The following is a 15,699-nucleotide window of genomic DNA, read 5'->3' on the forward strand; positions in this document are numbered from 1 at the left end:
TAACAATGTATTAATAACCAGAATCTATAAGGTGCTCAAACAACTCTGTAGGAAATAAAATCTAATAACCTGATTTTAAAATGGATAAAAGATATGGATAGACATTTCTCAAAAGAAACATACAAATGGCAGACAAGCATATGGGAAGATTCTCAGTATCATGGATCATCAGAGAAATGCAAATTAAAAATATAATGAGATATCATCTCACCCCAGTTAAAATGGCTTTTATCCAAAAAACAGGCTATAACACATGATGGTGAGGTTGTGGAGAAAAGGGAACTCTTTGTACACTGCTGCTGGGAATATAAATTAGTACAACCACTGTGAACAACAGTTTAGAGGCTCCTCAAAAAACTAGAGCTACGATGTGATCCAGGAATCCCCCTGCTAGGTGTATACCCAAAAGAAAAGAAATCAGTATATCAAAGAGATATCTGCTCTTGCATGTTTGTGGTAGCACTGTTTACAATAGCTAAGATTTGGAACCTAAGTGTCCATCAACAGATGAATGGATGAAGAAACTGTGGTACATATACACAAGAAGTACTATTCAGCCATAAAAAAGAATGAGATCCTGTTATTTGCAACAACATGGATGGAACCAGAGGTCATTATGTAAAGTGAAATAAGCCAGGCACAGAAAGACAAAGATTGCGTATTCTCACTTATTTGTGGGATCTAAGTGTCAAAACAATTGAATTCACAGACATAGAGAGTAGAAGGATGGTTACCAGAGACTGAGAAGGGTAGGCAGAGGGACTTGTGGGGATATGGGGATGGTTGATGAGTACAAAAAAAGAAAGTGTGAATAAGACCTGTTTGATAGCACAACAAGGTGACTATAATCAATCATATCTTAATTATGCATTTTAAAATAACTTTAAAATATAATTGGATTGTTTATAACTCAAAGGATAAATGCTTGAGGGGATAGAGATCCCACTCTCCCCGAAGTGCTTATTTCACATCATTGCATGCCTGTATCAAAATATCTCATCAACCCCGTAAATTATATATACCTACTATGCACCCACAGAACTTTTTAAAAGATTAGATGGCCAATGAAAAAAAAAAAATTCTTAAAGCTCAGCAATAAGAAAATAACCCAATTAAAAAATGGGCAAAAGATCTAAACCGATACCTCACAAAGAAGGTATACAGATGGCAAATAGGCATATGAAAAGATGCTGAACAAATATCATAATGGTGCCAGAGGCGTTTGAACCAGAGTGACTCCCTCTTGAGTAGGGGCTGGGTAAAATAAGGCTGATACCTACTGGGCTGCATTCCCAGGAGGTTAGACATTCTAAGTCACAGGACGCGATAGGAAATCAGCACAAGGTACAGGTCATAAAGACCTTGCTGATAAAACAGTCTGTGGTAAAGAAGCCAGCTAAAACCCACCAAAACCAAGATGGCGGATAAAAGTTACCTCTGGGCATCCTCTGCTCATTATTTGCTAATTATAATGTATTAGTATGCTAAATGACACTCCCACTGGCACCATGGCAGTCACAAATGCCATCTCAATGTCATGGTCTAAAAAAGGGGATATGGTCTAAAAAAGGGGAGACATGAATAATCCACCTCCTGTTTAACATATAATCAAGAAATAACCATAAAAAATAGGTAACCAGCAGCCCTCGGGGCTGCTCTGCCTGTGGAATAGACATTCTTTACTCCTTTACTTTCTTAGTAAACTTGCTTTCACTTTGTAGATTTACCTCAAATTCTTTCTTGTGTGAGATCCAAGAACCCTCTCTTGGGGTCTGGATTGGGACTCCTTTCCAGTAACAAGGGTATTCTTGGTAACAGTTCATAATTGCAAAAGATTGGAAACATGAATGTCTATGCATTGAGGACTCTATGATTATGGTACATCTATGTAATCTGTGTAATTTTCATTCATAGGATCCACCCATTAAAAAGAAAGAGGCAGTTTATATGTGGGATGATCAGCAAGGCATTAAGTACCCTGCAAGGTACTTAAAAGGTACCAGAAAGGGCAAATTCTACTGTTTGCTTAAAGTGAAAAAAGGAATGTATACATGTAAATACTTGTATAATCGTAGACTGTGTTTGCAAGAATACACACACACAAAACAGGTAAAATTGGTTCCTTCTAGGGGTGTAGACTGGGAGACATAGGTTGAATTTGATCTGTTTGAACTTTTACATATGTTTGTGTTGACTTTTTAAAAGTAAACTTTGACATTTTTAGGTTGTGAGCAGTCTTATTTTCAGAAATGGAAACTTCAATTTACCTTTTTTCAATTTTGATTGGGAAAAATCTTCATAATGGTCTAAGTTAAACAAATTTAAAGCTGGTATTTGTCTTGGTATGTTAATCTAAAGTGATTGTGTTGAATACAGATTTAAGCTTTCTGGTTGGGGAATATGAATTAAGCTGAGCCAGTACTGGCTTCCTTTTTAGGGAATATAGGAGAAGGTACTGTACAAGGAAAAGAGAAAGATGCTTGGATGGCTGTGAGTGGTTGTTTCTCCTTTGGAATCTGGTAGTGTTGGGAGTGTTTTAAAAAGGTTGTTTTTGGAGAAGTGCTTGCAGTAGATAAGGAAGGAGATAAAACGCTGAAAAGGTGATTTTCCCGAGTAACTTTTCTAGATTCTGTGTTATGAGCAGATTCACTGTGTAAGCAATATTGTTCCAGGGCCAGGCAATCAAATATGGTACTGAGGAGGTTATTCTCTTTACCTTTCCTTAGAACGTTGTGCTGCTAATGGCATCTGAGAAGAATGTCTGCTGCCACCAAGTGACACCCCTGGTATGGACATTGCCAGATTGGTTTGTGAATATACATAAGGCATTTGTTATGGGCTGAATTGTGTCCCAAAAGTCTTAACTCCAAGTAGCTCAGAATGTGACTATATTTGGATGCAGGTCCTTTTAAATGGGAATTAAGTTAAAATGAGGTCATACTAGGTCAATTAGGGTGGGCTCTAATCCAGTATGACTGGTGTCCTAGAAGAAGAGTCAATCATGATGTAGACATGTACAGAGGAAAGACCATGTGAAGACACAGGGAGAAGACATCCATCTATGAGCCAAGGAGAAGGGCTTACCAGGCAGGTGAGCCAAGGAGAAAGACTCACGAGGATAGTGAACACTCAAGTCATTGTAGATAGTCACAAATTTGTGAGGCCTCACCATTTGGATTACACTCAGAACTGCATGAATTCCCAACATACTCAGTGAAGATTGATTTCCAGTTCCTTTCTTTGCTCATTTTAGGAGCAAAAACTGTTTTTTACTGTTTACTTATTTTTGCTTTTAATGTTTACTTATTTTTATTTTATTATTTATTTAGCCAGTGAATGCTAATGGAGCTGTTACTATGTGCTAGGAAATTCAAACTGCATAAGCCTGCACACTCGACTTTCCCTTTTGTATGTCTCAAAGGCATTAATATTCGATATTTCCCCAAACTAAACTCATAATCCTGCCCTTCCAACCTGGTCTTCTCTCTGTGCCTCTTGTGGTAAAATGGCACTACTTCCATTTATGCAAGACGGAAACTCAGGGGTCATCTTTGATATCTCTAATCTTCATCTCCCATATCTAACCCATCACCAAGGCCTTTCTGTTGACCCTTCTTATTATCTCTGGAGTCTATTACGTATGTTTCTCCACCAGCAACACTACCACCACCTTGGCCCAAGCTGTTTCAGTTAAGCTCTCCTGCAAGTTGTTGCCGTCCTGCAACCTGCCAGAGGAATCTTTTCAAAATTGAATTCTATCCCGCAGGAGCAGGATTTTAAAAAAAACCAAAACAGAACAGCTCTAATTAATGCCATCCCCTACTAAAAAACCTTCTCATTGCTTTTCTTTGTTGTTGTTGTTGTTTGTTTGTTTTCTTTTGGTATTGTTTTTTGACTTAAAACAAGAGAAATTTATTCTCTCGCAATTCTAGAGGCCAGAAATCTAAAATCAATGTGTTGGCAGGGACTATGGTTTGAATGATTGTCCTCTCCCAAACTCATGTTGAAATTTAATCCCCAATGTGGCAGTATTGAGAGGTGATTGGGTCATGAGGGCAGAGCCCTCATGAATGGATTAATAGGTTAATGGATTAATGGGTTGTCACAGTAATGGAACTGGTAGCTTTATAAGAAGAGGAAGAGACTGGAGCTAGCACATTCCGCTCCCTTGCCATATGATGCCCTGTACTACCTTGGGATTCTGCAGAGTCCCCACCAGTTAGTAGGCCATCACCAGATGTGGCCCCTCAACCTGGGACTTCTCAGCCTCCGTAACTCTAAGAAGTAGTTACTCAGTTTCAGGTATCCTGTTATGAGCAATGAAAACTGGACTAAAACAGCAGGGCTGTACTCCCTCTGAAGACTATTGGGGAGAATCTGTTTCTAGGCTCTTTCAGCTTTTGGTGACTCTAGGCCTTTCTTGGCTTGTGACCATAAGATTCCAATCCATGCTTCTTTCCCTCCAACTCTTGTTTTTCTTTTTTTTTTAATTTTTAATTTTTGTGGGTACATAGTAGTATGGGCTACATGAGATATTTTGATACAGGTATGCAATGCATATTAATCACATCTTGGTAAATTGGTTATCTGTCCCCCTCATGCATTTATCCTTTGTGTCACAAACAACTCAGTTATATACTTTCAGTTATTTTTAAATGTATAATTAAATTATTATTGACTATAATAGTCATGTATTGTGCTATCACATATGAGGTCTTATTCATTTTTTCTAACTACTTTTGGTACCCATTAGCCATTCCCATTCCCCAACCCATTATCCACTTCAGTCTCTGGTAATCATCCTTTTACTCTCTCTCTCTGTAAATTCAATTATTTTAATTTTTTGCTCCCACAAGTAAGTGAGAATATGCAAAGTTTGTTTTTCTGTGCCTGGCTTATTTCACTTAACATAACGACCTCCAGTTCCATCCGTTGTTGCAAATGACAGGATCTCATTCTTTTTTATGGCTGACTAGTACTCCATTGTGTACATGTACCACAGTTTATTTATCCATTCATCTCTTGATGAATACTTAGGTTACTTCCAAATCTTGGCTATTGTGAACACAGCTGCAACAAATATGAGAGTGCAGATATACTTTTGATATACTGACTTCCTTTCTTTTGGGGGTATACCCAGTAGTGGGATTACTAGATCACGTAGTAGCTCTATTTTTAGTTTTTTGAAGAACCTCCAAACTGTTACCCGGTGTGGTTGTACTAATTTACATTCCCACCAACAGTGGACAAGCGTTCCCTTTTCTCCACATCCTTGCCAGCATTTGTTATTGGTTGTCTTTTGGAAAAATGCCATTTTTACTGGGGTGAGATGATATCTCACTATAGTTTTGATTTGCATTTCTCTGATGAGTCATTATACTGAGGACATTTTCATATACCTGTTTACCATTTGTGTGTCTTCTTTTGAGAAATGTCTATCCAAATCTTTTGCCCATTTTAAAATCAGATTATTAAATTTTTTTCTTGTAGAGTTTGAGCATCTTATAGATTCTGGTTCTTAATCCCTTGTCAGATGGGTAGTTTGCAAATATTTTCTCCCATTTTGTGAGTTCTCACAGCTTTTCAATATACAAAATTCCTCAACTGACTTACGGCCTCACATGATCTTGTCACTTTTTACCAAGAATATCTTCCTTTGTCATCTTCAGCCACAGTGGTTTTCTTTCTTGCTGTGTTCTCTCCTGCCTGTTCCATGGTGAGCAGGTCTATGCAAACCCACCCCGAAGGTGAGAGGCTGAAGAAAGAGGCTGACAAATTCAGTTTCTCAGAAAGAAATATTTAATAGGCTCTGACAAACAGAAGTGATATCTAGGGTAGCCATGCAATGGTGGGTCCCTGCATTCACCGTTCAGAAAGTGTCCTTTGTATGGCAAGCTTTTAGGGTACAAACATGTGCAGCTGATTACATCTCAGACCCTCTTGCTGAAACTCATGACTACTGGGGAGGTTAGATAAGCATCTTTATGCACGGCTATATATGCTACAGGCATTGCTTAAAGACCTTGCTGCAGAACACCTTGGTATGCTGTGTTCAAACATCAGTTATCATGGTGAGTCTCCTTCCAGATGGAGTCACTCTTGCCATACAATGGCTGTTTTCTTACACAGACACAAGGCTTTCATTTATCCTGTTTCTTCTGCCTGGAATACTCTTCCCTTCCCTTTTAACCTTTTAGCTCTTGTTTGCTTTCAGATCCTAGCTCAAGCAAAACTTTTTTCTGAAAAATCTTTCTGTGACTCTGACTAGTACAAGTCCTTTATAATAAGCTTTCTTTTTTTTTTTTTTTTTTTTTTTTTTTTTTGAGACGGAGTCTCGCTCTGTCGCCCAGGCTGGAGTGCAGTGGCCGGATCTCAGCTCACCTTTATAATAAGCTTTCTACACACTGTGCGCCTTTCCCTCATAGCTCCTGTCGTGGTAGCAATTTTATATTGATTTGTTGCTTACTTGATACATGTCTCCCTAACTAGGTTATAAGCACAACTGAGGGCAGGAACTATGTTTGCTTTTTCCATACTCTTAGAATCTAGCATGGTTCTTGGCCCATAATAAGTCCTGAATAAATTTTGTTGAATGCATGAGTAAATGAAGGCATAGGTCATCCCTCAAGGAAATCCAGTCTAGAAGGAAGATAGGAATCACAACTCAAAATGAGAGGTGTGCTCTGTTAGAGATAGCAGTACATTTTGTTTTTGTTTTTGTTTTTTTGAAGGGGGAGTTACTGAGCAATGAAATCCCAAAGCCTAGAAACCACCACTTTAGGTCCTGAGGAATTTTAACAGAGAAAGTGATACAATCAGATACATACTTTGGACATTTTTCTCTGGCACCAAGGTAGAAGATGGGTTGTACCAGACTAAGCCAAGGGGCAGGGCAGGGGTACAAATAAGGGAGTATTTCAATATCCTGCTGAGAGATGATGACCTGAATTTAGTTGGAAGCCATGTGGAGGAAAGAACAGATAAGAAATAAAAGATATGAAATGGATTGAATCTTTTGGATTTAATGGTGTATTCATATGGGTGAAGGAGAAGAATTAGGTGACTGGTTGATGCCATTCATCAGGATTGGGACTATAAAAAGTGGAATTAAATTTTGGGATAAAGGGATTGAGTTATATCTGAGACATATGGTTCTGTTGAATACCATAGTATTGTAGCTTTGATTGTGTGTGTGTGTGTGTGTGTGTGTGTGTGTGTGTGTATGTATGCCTAAAGCTCTTAGGACTTCTTGAAACATTGTCTGTTCTTGACTCCTGAGTATATTTTCCTAGTTTTCCTCCTACCTCATTGGCTACTCTTCTGTGCACAAAGCTGGTGCCTTCATCTAACTTTTTTGTTTGTTTGTTTTTGTTTGAGACAGAGTCTTGCTCTGTCACCCAGGCTGGAGTGCAGTGGCGCGATCTCGGCTCACTGCAACCTCCGCCTCCCGGGTTCAAATGATTCTTCTGCCTCAGCTTCCCGAGTAGCTGGGATTACAGGCTCGTGCCACCATGCCCGGCTAATTTTTGTACAGCCTTCATCTAACTTCTAAGTGTTAGTGAATCCCAGGAAATAGGCCTAGGGTCTTTTGCGTCTCTGCTCTACTTTTTCGGCAGGTGATTTCATCCAGTCTCATTTCTTTAAATACCTTTTATATACTGGTGATTTTTCCCAGCCTGTCTCTTGAACTCTCCAGACTAGTACATTCAAGTGCTTACTTGACATTCCTACTTAAATGTCTAGAGGCGTCTGAAATATAACAAGTTCAACTACAGAACCGTTGATTCTCTTTCCTCTCAAGACTGTTTCTCCCATAGTCTTCCTCATTATGGTAAATGGTAATTAATCTACCCAGCTGTTCAAGTGAAAAGCGTGGGAATCAAAGCACCTATGTTTAAAGTATGGATGAGTTTAACACCATTAACTATCATTAATCATCTCAAAGCTTAAATGTCACCAGGATTATGTGCCTAGGAAAGTCATAGTTAGAAAACCCTGTTTACACCCAGATTAAAGAGGAATTCTCTCATCTTTTCTTCTAGTACCTGCATAGTTTAATATTTTAGAGTTAAATCTTTGATCCAATCAGAGTTGTAGTTTGTCCATATGTATGATTTGGGAAATTAATCAAATTTTATTGCAGTATTATTTATAATTGCAAAACATTAGGAATTATTTAAATGTCCAAATATAGGAGACTGATTGACAAAAGCATGGTGTGCACAAGTGTACACACGCTTCACATTCACACACCCAGGAGTCAACCTTGATTTCTTTCCTCTCCTTCCTCCCTCTTCCTCACATTTAGTCCATCATTAAATGCTGCTAGTTCTGCCTACAAACAAATCTCATGATCCCCATTCTTGTATTTGTACCTGAGTCACCATCATTTCTTGCCCAGCCTCCAACTTCCTTTCTTGACTCCCTTTAATAAGTCTCTACAAAGCTGTTAATGTACATGGGTTTCTTTTTTCTTTTTTTTTCTCCCCTCCCCTCCTCCCCTCTCCTCTCCTCTCCTCTCCTTTCCTCTCTTTTCTTTTTTCTGAGACAGGGTCTCACTCTGTCACCCAGGCTGGAGTGCAGTGGCATGATCCTAGCTCACTGCAGCCTCGAACTCCTGGTTTAAGCCATCCTCCCACTCCAGCCTCCTGAGTAGCTGAGACTACAGGAATGAGCCACCACACCCAGCTAATTAAAAAAATTTTTTTTTGGTAGAGATTGCTGTGTTGCCCAGGCTGGTCTCAGTCTCCTGGCTTCAAGCCATCCTCCTGCCTCAGCCTCTCAAAGTGTTGGGATTACTGGTGTAAGCCACTGCACCCTGCTATTTTTGTTTGTTTGTTTGTTTTAAAAGAATAACATAAGTCCGAGCATGTCACAGACCTATTAAAAAGTCTTCAGTGGTTTCCTATGAAGCAATATAAAAATCTTGGCCAGGCGCGGTGGCTCATGCCTGTAATCCCAGCACTTTGGGAGGCCAAGGCAGGAGAATCACGAGGTCAGATCAAGACCATCCTGGCCAACAGGGTGAAACCCTGTCTTTACTAAAACAAACAAAAACAAAAATTAGCTGGACGTGGTGGCGCATGCCTGTAATCCCAGCTACTCAGGAGGCTGAGGCAGGAGAATCACTTGAACCAGGGAGTCAGAGGTTGCAGTGAGCCGAGATCGCGCCACTGCACTCCAGCCTGGTGACAGAGTGAGATTCTGTCACAAAAAAAAAAAAAAAAAATTCTCAACGCTTGACCATGATCTTCTGATCTAGCCAACTTTTTGGCTTCCTCCCCTATCTCTCTTCCTTGCTCACAAACTCATCACGAGCTTTCTTGCCTCAGAACCTTTGCATTTTCTTCCCTGTTCTATCATTCAAATCTCAGTTGAAAGTCCACTTTAAAGAGGCCTTCTCTGACTCTACAATTTAATGTTTTACCCCCATCTTTCTCCTAGTCACTACCATATTTTCATTTTAATTTCTTCATAGTGTTTATCACTATAAGAAAAATTTCCTTCCTTCTTTCCTCTTTCTGTTCCTCCTTTTATTCCTCTTTTTCTTCTTCCTTACCTTATTTATGTTTCTCACTCTTCAGATTGTAGGTTTTGTCAGAGAAGGAATTTTATCTTGTTTTTTGACATCTATACCCCCAGTGCCTGGAACATTCCTATAGTCCTGGCACATAGAAAACATGTGAATATGAATATATCCATTCACTCTGTGTGTGATGTGTGTGTATAATATTGAATAAAGTGATTGGGTTACTTTTTTATAATAAAACAATCATTAAATGCTGTGTTCAGAGTACTCAAATATAGAATATTTGAAAAAGTGTAAACATTACCCCCAAAGATTGGGGAAGGAAAAAATAACCTAGAGTTCATGTTATTCCTTTGTTCAACTTTGTTTTTCTTTTTGGGCAGATTGGAGCAATAAGCAGAGTGGTGGGTGGGTAAAGTCCTAGAAAGAAATGGTGGGGGGGCGGGGTGAGAAGGAGGTGGGGCAGTGAACTATATAAAATGAAAATAATGGCGTGAGCATAGTGAAGTAAGAATTAGATCTCATCTTTATTCTGGAAAGGGGTCAGCACAAATTACATGTCAATACTCAACTCTTGATTTTCTAGATGAATGGAAGGGAAAAGAATGAATGAATCCAAAGCAAGAGGGTAGTTTTGAAAAATCATGCTTGATTTTGAAATTCAGTCAGAGGCAGATGAACCATAGATGTTCATCACCCATCCCAGAACCAAGTTCCTTTTCAGCAGCCCAAGCGGGACTGTAAATGAAATGGGTAAAACAAGGCTACTCTGGTATTGCCCTATTAACTTTCCATAGTTAACTTTATACATTCTGCTCAGTATTTTAAAATCAAAAGAGCTTCTGGTAGAAGTGAATTTATAGACAAAACCTTTTAAAATGGATGTCTCATTCAATCTGAAACCACAGCTGTGTTCCCATAGTTTTGCCTTCCTGTTTCCCATCCTCTAACCCTAAAAATTTCTTATTCATTTCCTGGACTCTCTCATGTTCCACCCTCTGTGAAGATCTGCTGCACAGTTTTAGACAAAGTGAATTCCTCTTAATGAAACTTCTTTGACACTCAAAGTCAAAGTTTATAGCTTAATAATTATTCCATGAACATCTCTTACCTCCTTAATTGGTCTGGAAGCTCCCTGAGTATGAATATTCCATATGTTACTTATTTTGTGGAGGCTGAAGCATTCCCAGCCCAGTTCTGGGCTAATGGTAGGTTTTTTTTTTTTTTTTTTTTTTTTTTTTTTTTTTGAGAGCGGAGTCTCGCTGTGTCGCCCAGGCTGGAGTGCAGTGGCGCGATCTCGGCTCACTGCAAGCTCCGCCTCCCAGGTTCCCGCCATTCTCCCGCCTCAGCCTCCCAGTAGCTGGGACTACAGGCGCCCGCCGCCGCGCCCGGCTAGTTTTTTGTATTTTTAGTAGAGACGGGGTTTCACCGTGTTAGCCAGGAGGGTCTCGATCTCCTGACCTCGTGATCCACCCGCCTCGGCCTCCCAAAGTGCTGGGATTACAGGCTTGAGCCACCGCGCCCGGCCAATGGTAGGTATTAAAGGTGGATGGAACAGGTTATTTGAGTCCAATTCATATACCTTTATTCAAAATGGACAACCTACTTGAGCCCTCTAGGATGAATCTTTCTCCATATAAATCATTAATGACATTTTATTTTGTATTTCTCCAGATTAATTAAAAGAGCACTGGGAAAATCATTTTTTATTTGCAAGTGAAATAAAGTACAGCTTTTCAGAATGAAAACACTTATGAATCATTTTTGTTATGAATAATTTAGGATATTTTGGAGATTCTATTTCTGAGTAAAACAGTTCAAAATAGGATTTTGTTAATACCTGTTGATACATATTTAGAAACAAAAATGAAATATCCTTTTGAAAGTTTGCCATTGTAGTAAATTCAGTCATTCAAATTGTTTTCTCTCAAGACCCAAAAATGCCAGGGCATTGCTGGCTTTGAGTTTATTCTGAAAAGAAAAGAAAATATGTTATTTTAAAGCATTATTGGTTGTTTTTTAAGTACTTTTAAGTACTACATTGATCAGATTTAAAAAAAATTAGCTCCCCAATATGAGAGAAAAATATTAGCAGATTATACAGTGAATCTCTTAGCAAAATCCTCTTAACCTATGTTTTGCCCCGCTATTTGAAATCTAAATCTGAAACTTGATTGATTGTAGGGGGAGAGAAGAGACTTAAAAAGGGGAGAGCCCTCTTTAGGAGGTGCCCTTGTTTGGAAACTGGACCCTCTAACAGGTTGAATCTTAAGACCATTTGGAGGCAAATACAGAGAAAACGTACAGTTAGGTCTGTGGGACAAGAGGGCTGCAAAAGGCACCCCGAAGTCATCTAGCCATCCCCCAGCTGCTAGGCATATGTGGTGTTGTTTTCACATGACCCCAAATACAAGTTAAGCTTTTTCAGAGCAAGAGAAGTGATATAAATGAAGGGTCTCAGATGAGGGTACAAATCTGTACAACTTGAAATTTTCACATAAGAAATGGACTCCCCAGCTATAAACTATATCAACTCTGCTGAAAGAAGAGATTTAAGAAGTAACTTTGTGATACCCTAACTAATTTGTTTATCCAGCTTGCAAAGGACAGGTATGGGCAGCTGAGGATGGAAGAAATGTATGGGGTTGTGTGACATCCATACCATTAATGTGTCCTTCTATATTATGACCACTTCAGGGTTCTTACACAACCTTGAAAAGTGGGTGATTTGAGGCTGGACATCTTAGAGTTCTTCCCCAATGCATACTTAGGCCATCCTCCTCTAGAGGAACATTTCATAAGTGACTATTATGGCTGGGAGGAACCATGTGCTTTATCTTTTAAGATAGCTTAGTACCATGTATCCTTTAGAGTATTTGATGGAGATCTGCTCCTCTAGTCAAGGGATTTGGGATCGCATCAGTTTGCTACAACCTACCAGTTATATTGCCTTTGGCAAGTCACTCAACTCCCAAGTCTTGTTTTCTTTCTCCATATCTTCATGGTAGAACGCATCTACCTGTATACAGCAGTCCCCCCTTATCTATGAAGATATCTATATTTCCTGTATACAGAAGTCCCCCCTTATCCAAGACCGTCTGTGGATGCTATATAGAATCCTATATATACTGTGCACAAATTTCTTTTTCCTTCTTCACAGTTTCATAGATAGAAGATGCATTCTTACAAAGTAAGATCTCAGCAACCTCAACATATACTTTTTCTTTCTTTCCTTATTAAGTTGAGAACTTTCCCCTTTTCACTTAAAGGAAGTACTTTACAGCTTCTCTTGGGCATATCTGAATTGCCAGCATTACTACACTTGTGCTTTGGGGCCATTATTAAGTAAAATAAGGGTGAGTTGAGCACAAGCATGGTAATATGGCGACAGTCCATCTGATCACCAAGATAGCTACTAGGTGACTAATGGGGAGGAAGTGGATACAGCATGGAGACACTGGACAAAGGGATGATTCACATCTTGGGCTGGAGAGAGCAGGACAGTGTGTAAGCTTACACCATGCTACTCAGAATGGCATGCAATTTAAAACTTAGGAATTGTTTATTTCTGGAATTTTCCATTTAATAGTTTTGGACTGTGGTTGACTGGGGTAAGAGAAGCTGTAGAAGGCAAAACAGGATAAGGGGGGGACTGCTGTGCCTTCCAATGTTGTTGTACTTATCAAATGAATTTATGCATTTTATTTTCAGTGTCTTTAGTGGTATTTACCTTCGCATGGTTTGAAATTCAAAATGTATAAAATGGATAGCTACTTCATTCCACTACTGCCATCCAACTACCTTTTTCTTCCCAGAGTTATCAGTTTCCTGTTTATGTTCCAGAGCTATTTTATGTTTATACTGCATAAACAAATACTTATATCCAGGCATATAAAGATTCTTTTTCACAAAAGATGTATTCAATCTACAAATGAAAGTATACTACACAAATTGTTTTTTACCTTGCTTTTAAAAATTTAATATATCTTGGAAATTGATTTCTAATTTATTTATAGTGGCGTAATTTCCATTGTGTAGATATATTAAGATTTATTTAACTATTCCCTTAAAGATTGTTTTCAGTATTACAGCATTACAATGAGTAACCTTGTACAGAATGTCATTGTGAATGTGTGTCAGTATAAAGCCTTTATGCAAGATTATAAAAAAACCTTGAAAGTGATAAGCACATAATAAACAATAAAAGGCATGTAATAATAATTACTATTATTCCATTAAGTTTTTAATCAGGATATTTGGGGTCATCTGGTTTCTGTTTAATTTTGGTTAATAGAAAGTTTTTCATTTTCAACCTTGTTTAAAAAAAAAGATCAAAAATGTCTTTACGACAGCTTCCTACTTTAGGAAGGAAGCAGGTAAATATTTAACAATATTCAGTAGGTCAGTTCAAGACTTTTAGTGCCAAAGGGGACACTTTCTGTGTAAAATAGTCTGAGGTTTCCCAGTTAATAACTTGTAACTAGTATACTGAAGAATGAATTCTTCTTGGCATCTGTTAATGTGCTTTAAGCCTATTGAAAAGATTTGATGAACAATAACTTTAATGATTAAGGGAGAGAGAGTTCAAGGTAACTTGGATTCTAGTTTAGAAGAAAGACAAGAATTATGCAAAAGGATTACAACTAAGACTTTCGTAAGATTTATTAAGAGTTTATATAGTCTCGTGCTGTTATTTTTGGCCATCCGTGACCTCTGGGAGTGGTGGGCAGTGAAGGTCTTAGGAAGGACTTATTTTTTTGGAGGATGGGGGTGTGGAAGGAGTGGCAAAGGAGAGGGAACCTGAAGACACTGCATCTCATTTTAAACTCATCTTGGTTTAGGAGTCTAAGGGGTAGACTAGGTAATAGTAGCATTATAGCACATATTAGTATCATCTACCCGCCTTAAAAGTCAAACGCTGGTAAAAAAAAAAAAGAAGTCCGGTTACTTGAAGGATCTGATTCCTTGGGTACTTTTAATCGAGACTTTAGTTTCATTATCTAATGAATTACTATTTCATTACAACTAGAGTTATTACAACTTTTGAGATTGGTAGATTTGTAACACAAATAATATAGGAAAAATTTATACATTTTTCTTATGATCCATCTAACATGCAGGAATATTTTATTATATGCTTCTATACAATTTCTTGGGTTTATGAATTTAGTTGTACTACGCTGACTTTCAGCTTTGTCATTTTTTTTTGTCCTTTAATAGTTTAGCTATTTATGGAGATAGAGTAATAGTTTTAGGGAATTCAGTGTAATGATTCCTCTGTTCTTTGTTTTCATGTATCAAAGTGCTCTGAAACCAAACTCAGAGCAGGAAAAGTCAGTAATAAAACTGTGAAGTAAATGACATTATACCTTTGTTTCTTCATCAAATTCTTCCATGGACTCTATTAGTTTCCCAGGTTCCAGCTCACCTAATGGAAAGGGGTAATCAGTTCCCAAAATGACTTTATCCTAAAAAAAGAAAATATATTATTTCTCTGTAATTTTGTAGAACATAAAAGAGCCTCCTCTAAACAATTATATTTACTTATTACAAACATTCCTGTCATAAAATAACATATTTCTTCCTGATTAATGGAAAAATAAAACTGGTCTAAATTTTTAAAAAGATTTAATGGTTCAAATTTTATTCTGACATTTTTTTCCAGCAGGTGTCACTATTAGGTCTCTTTGTTGCAAATCAACCCCATTCTCTCTTTTTAATAACTGAAATATAGAATACTGAAATATAAGAAGTAGATATTTATTAAAACATATGTATATATATTCAGATGAGATTAAGGGATTCTGTCTTTCTTAGAATGATACATTGCAATTGATTCCACAATTTTCCAAAACATACTATTAACAGAGTAGGAAAGGAAAAATAAAAATCAAATAACTAGATACAAAGTAAAAAAAAAAAAAAGAAAAAGAAAAAGAAAATCCTCTATCTCTAGATCAATTCCTGTAAACAATTCCTATAAACTAGATCATAAGTTTTTGAACAGTATAGCTTTGAATTTCCGTTTGACACTTTATACAATAAAACACATAGGCTTGTCAATCTACAAATATATTAAGCAGTATGTCAGACAGTGTGCTATAATCTAGATGTACCCTGGTCAACAAAACAGACATGGTCCCTTTTCTCAAGGAACTCATAATCAAGTG

The 15,699-nt window shown here is 37.9% G+C and overlaps 1 protein-coding gene and 1 long non-coding RNA gene across 8 annotated transcripts in view; one reads left to right on the forward strand and one right to left on the reverse strand.

The window, feature by feature from the left end:
- The window catches only part of LOC117095088, a 67,097-nt gene that overhangs the window by 5,546 nt on the left and 45,852 nt on the right, over positions 1-15,699 (forward strand). The gene's annotated exons all lie outside the window — the stretch shown is intronic.
- The window catches only part of ACMSD (aminocarboxymuconate semialdehyde decarboxylase), a 65,148-nt gene continuing 60,669 nt past the window's right edge, over positions 11,221-15,699 (reverse strand). For 2 of the 4 annotated variants that reach the window (XM_033231693.1, XM_033231694.1), the window contains 2 exons: positions 14,899-14,997; positions 11,272-11,500 (listed from right to left, as the gene is read on the reverse strand). In XM_033231693.1, coding sequence (XP_033087584.1) covers positions 11,438-11,500; positions 14,899-14,997 — 162 coding nt within the window. In that variant the 3' untranslated portion in view covers positions 11,272-11,437. Of the gene's footprint in view, positions 11,501-14,898; positions 14,998-15,699 lie in introns of all 4 variants that reach the window. The other 2 variants (XM_033231692.1, XM_033231691.1) reach the window with 2 other exon arrangements.

This window comes from Trachypithecus francoisi, unplaced genomic scaffold, assembly GCF_009764315.1.
Source record: "Trachypithecus francoisi isolate TF-2019V2 unplaced genomic scaffold, Tfra_2.0 Lachesis_group13, whole genome shotgun sequence".
Classification (NCBI taxonomy): Eukaryota; Metazoa; Chordata; class Mammalia; order Primates; family Cercopithecidae; genus Trachypithecus; species Trachypithecus francoisi.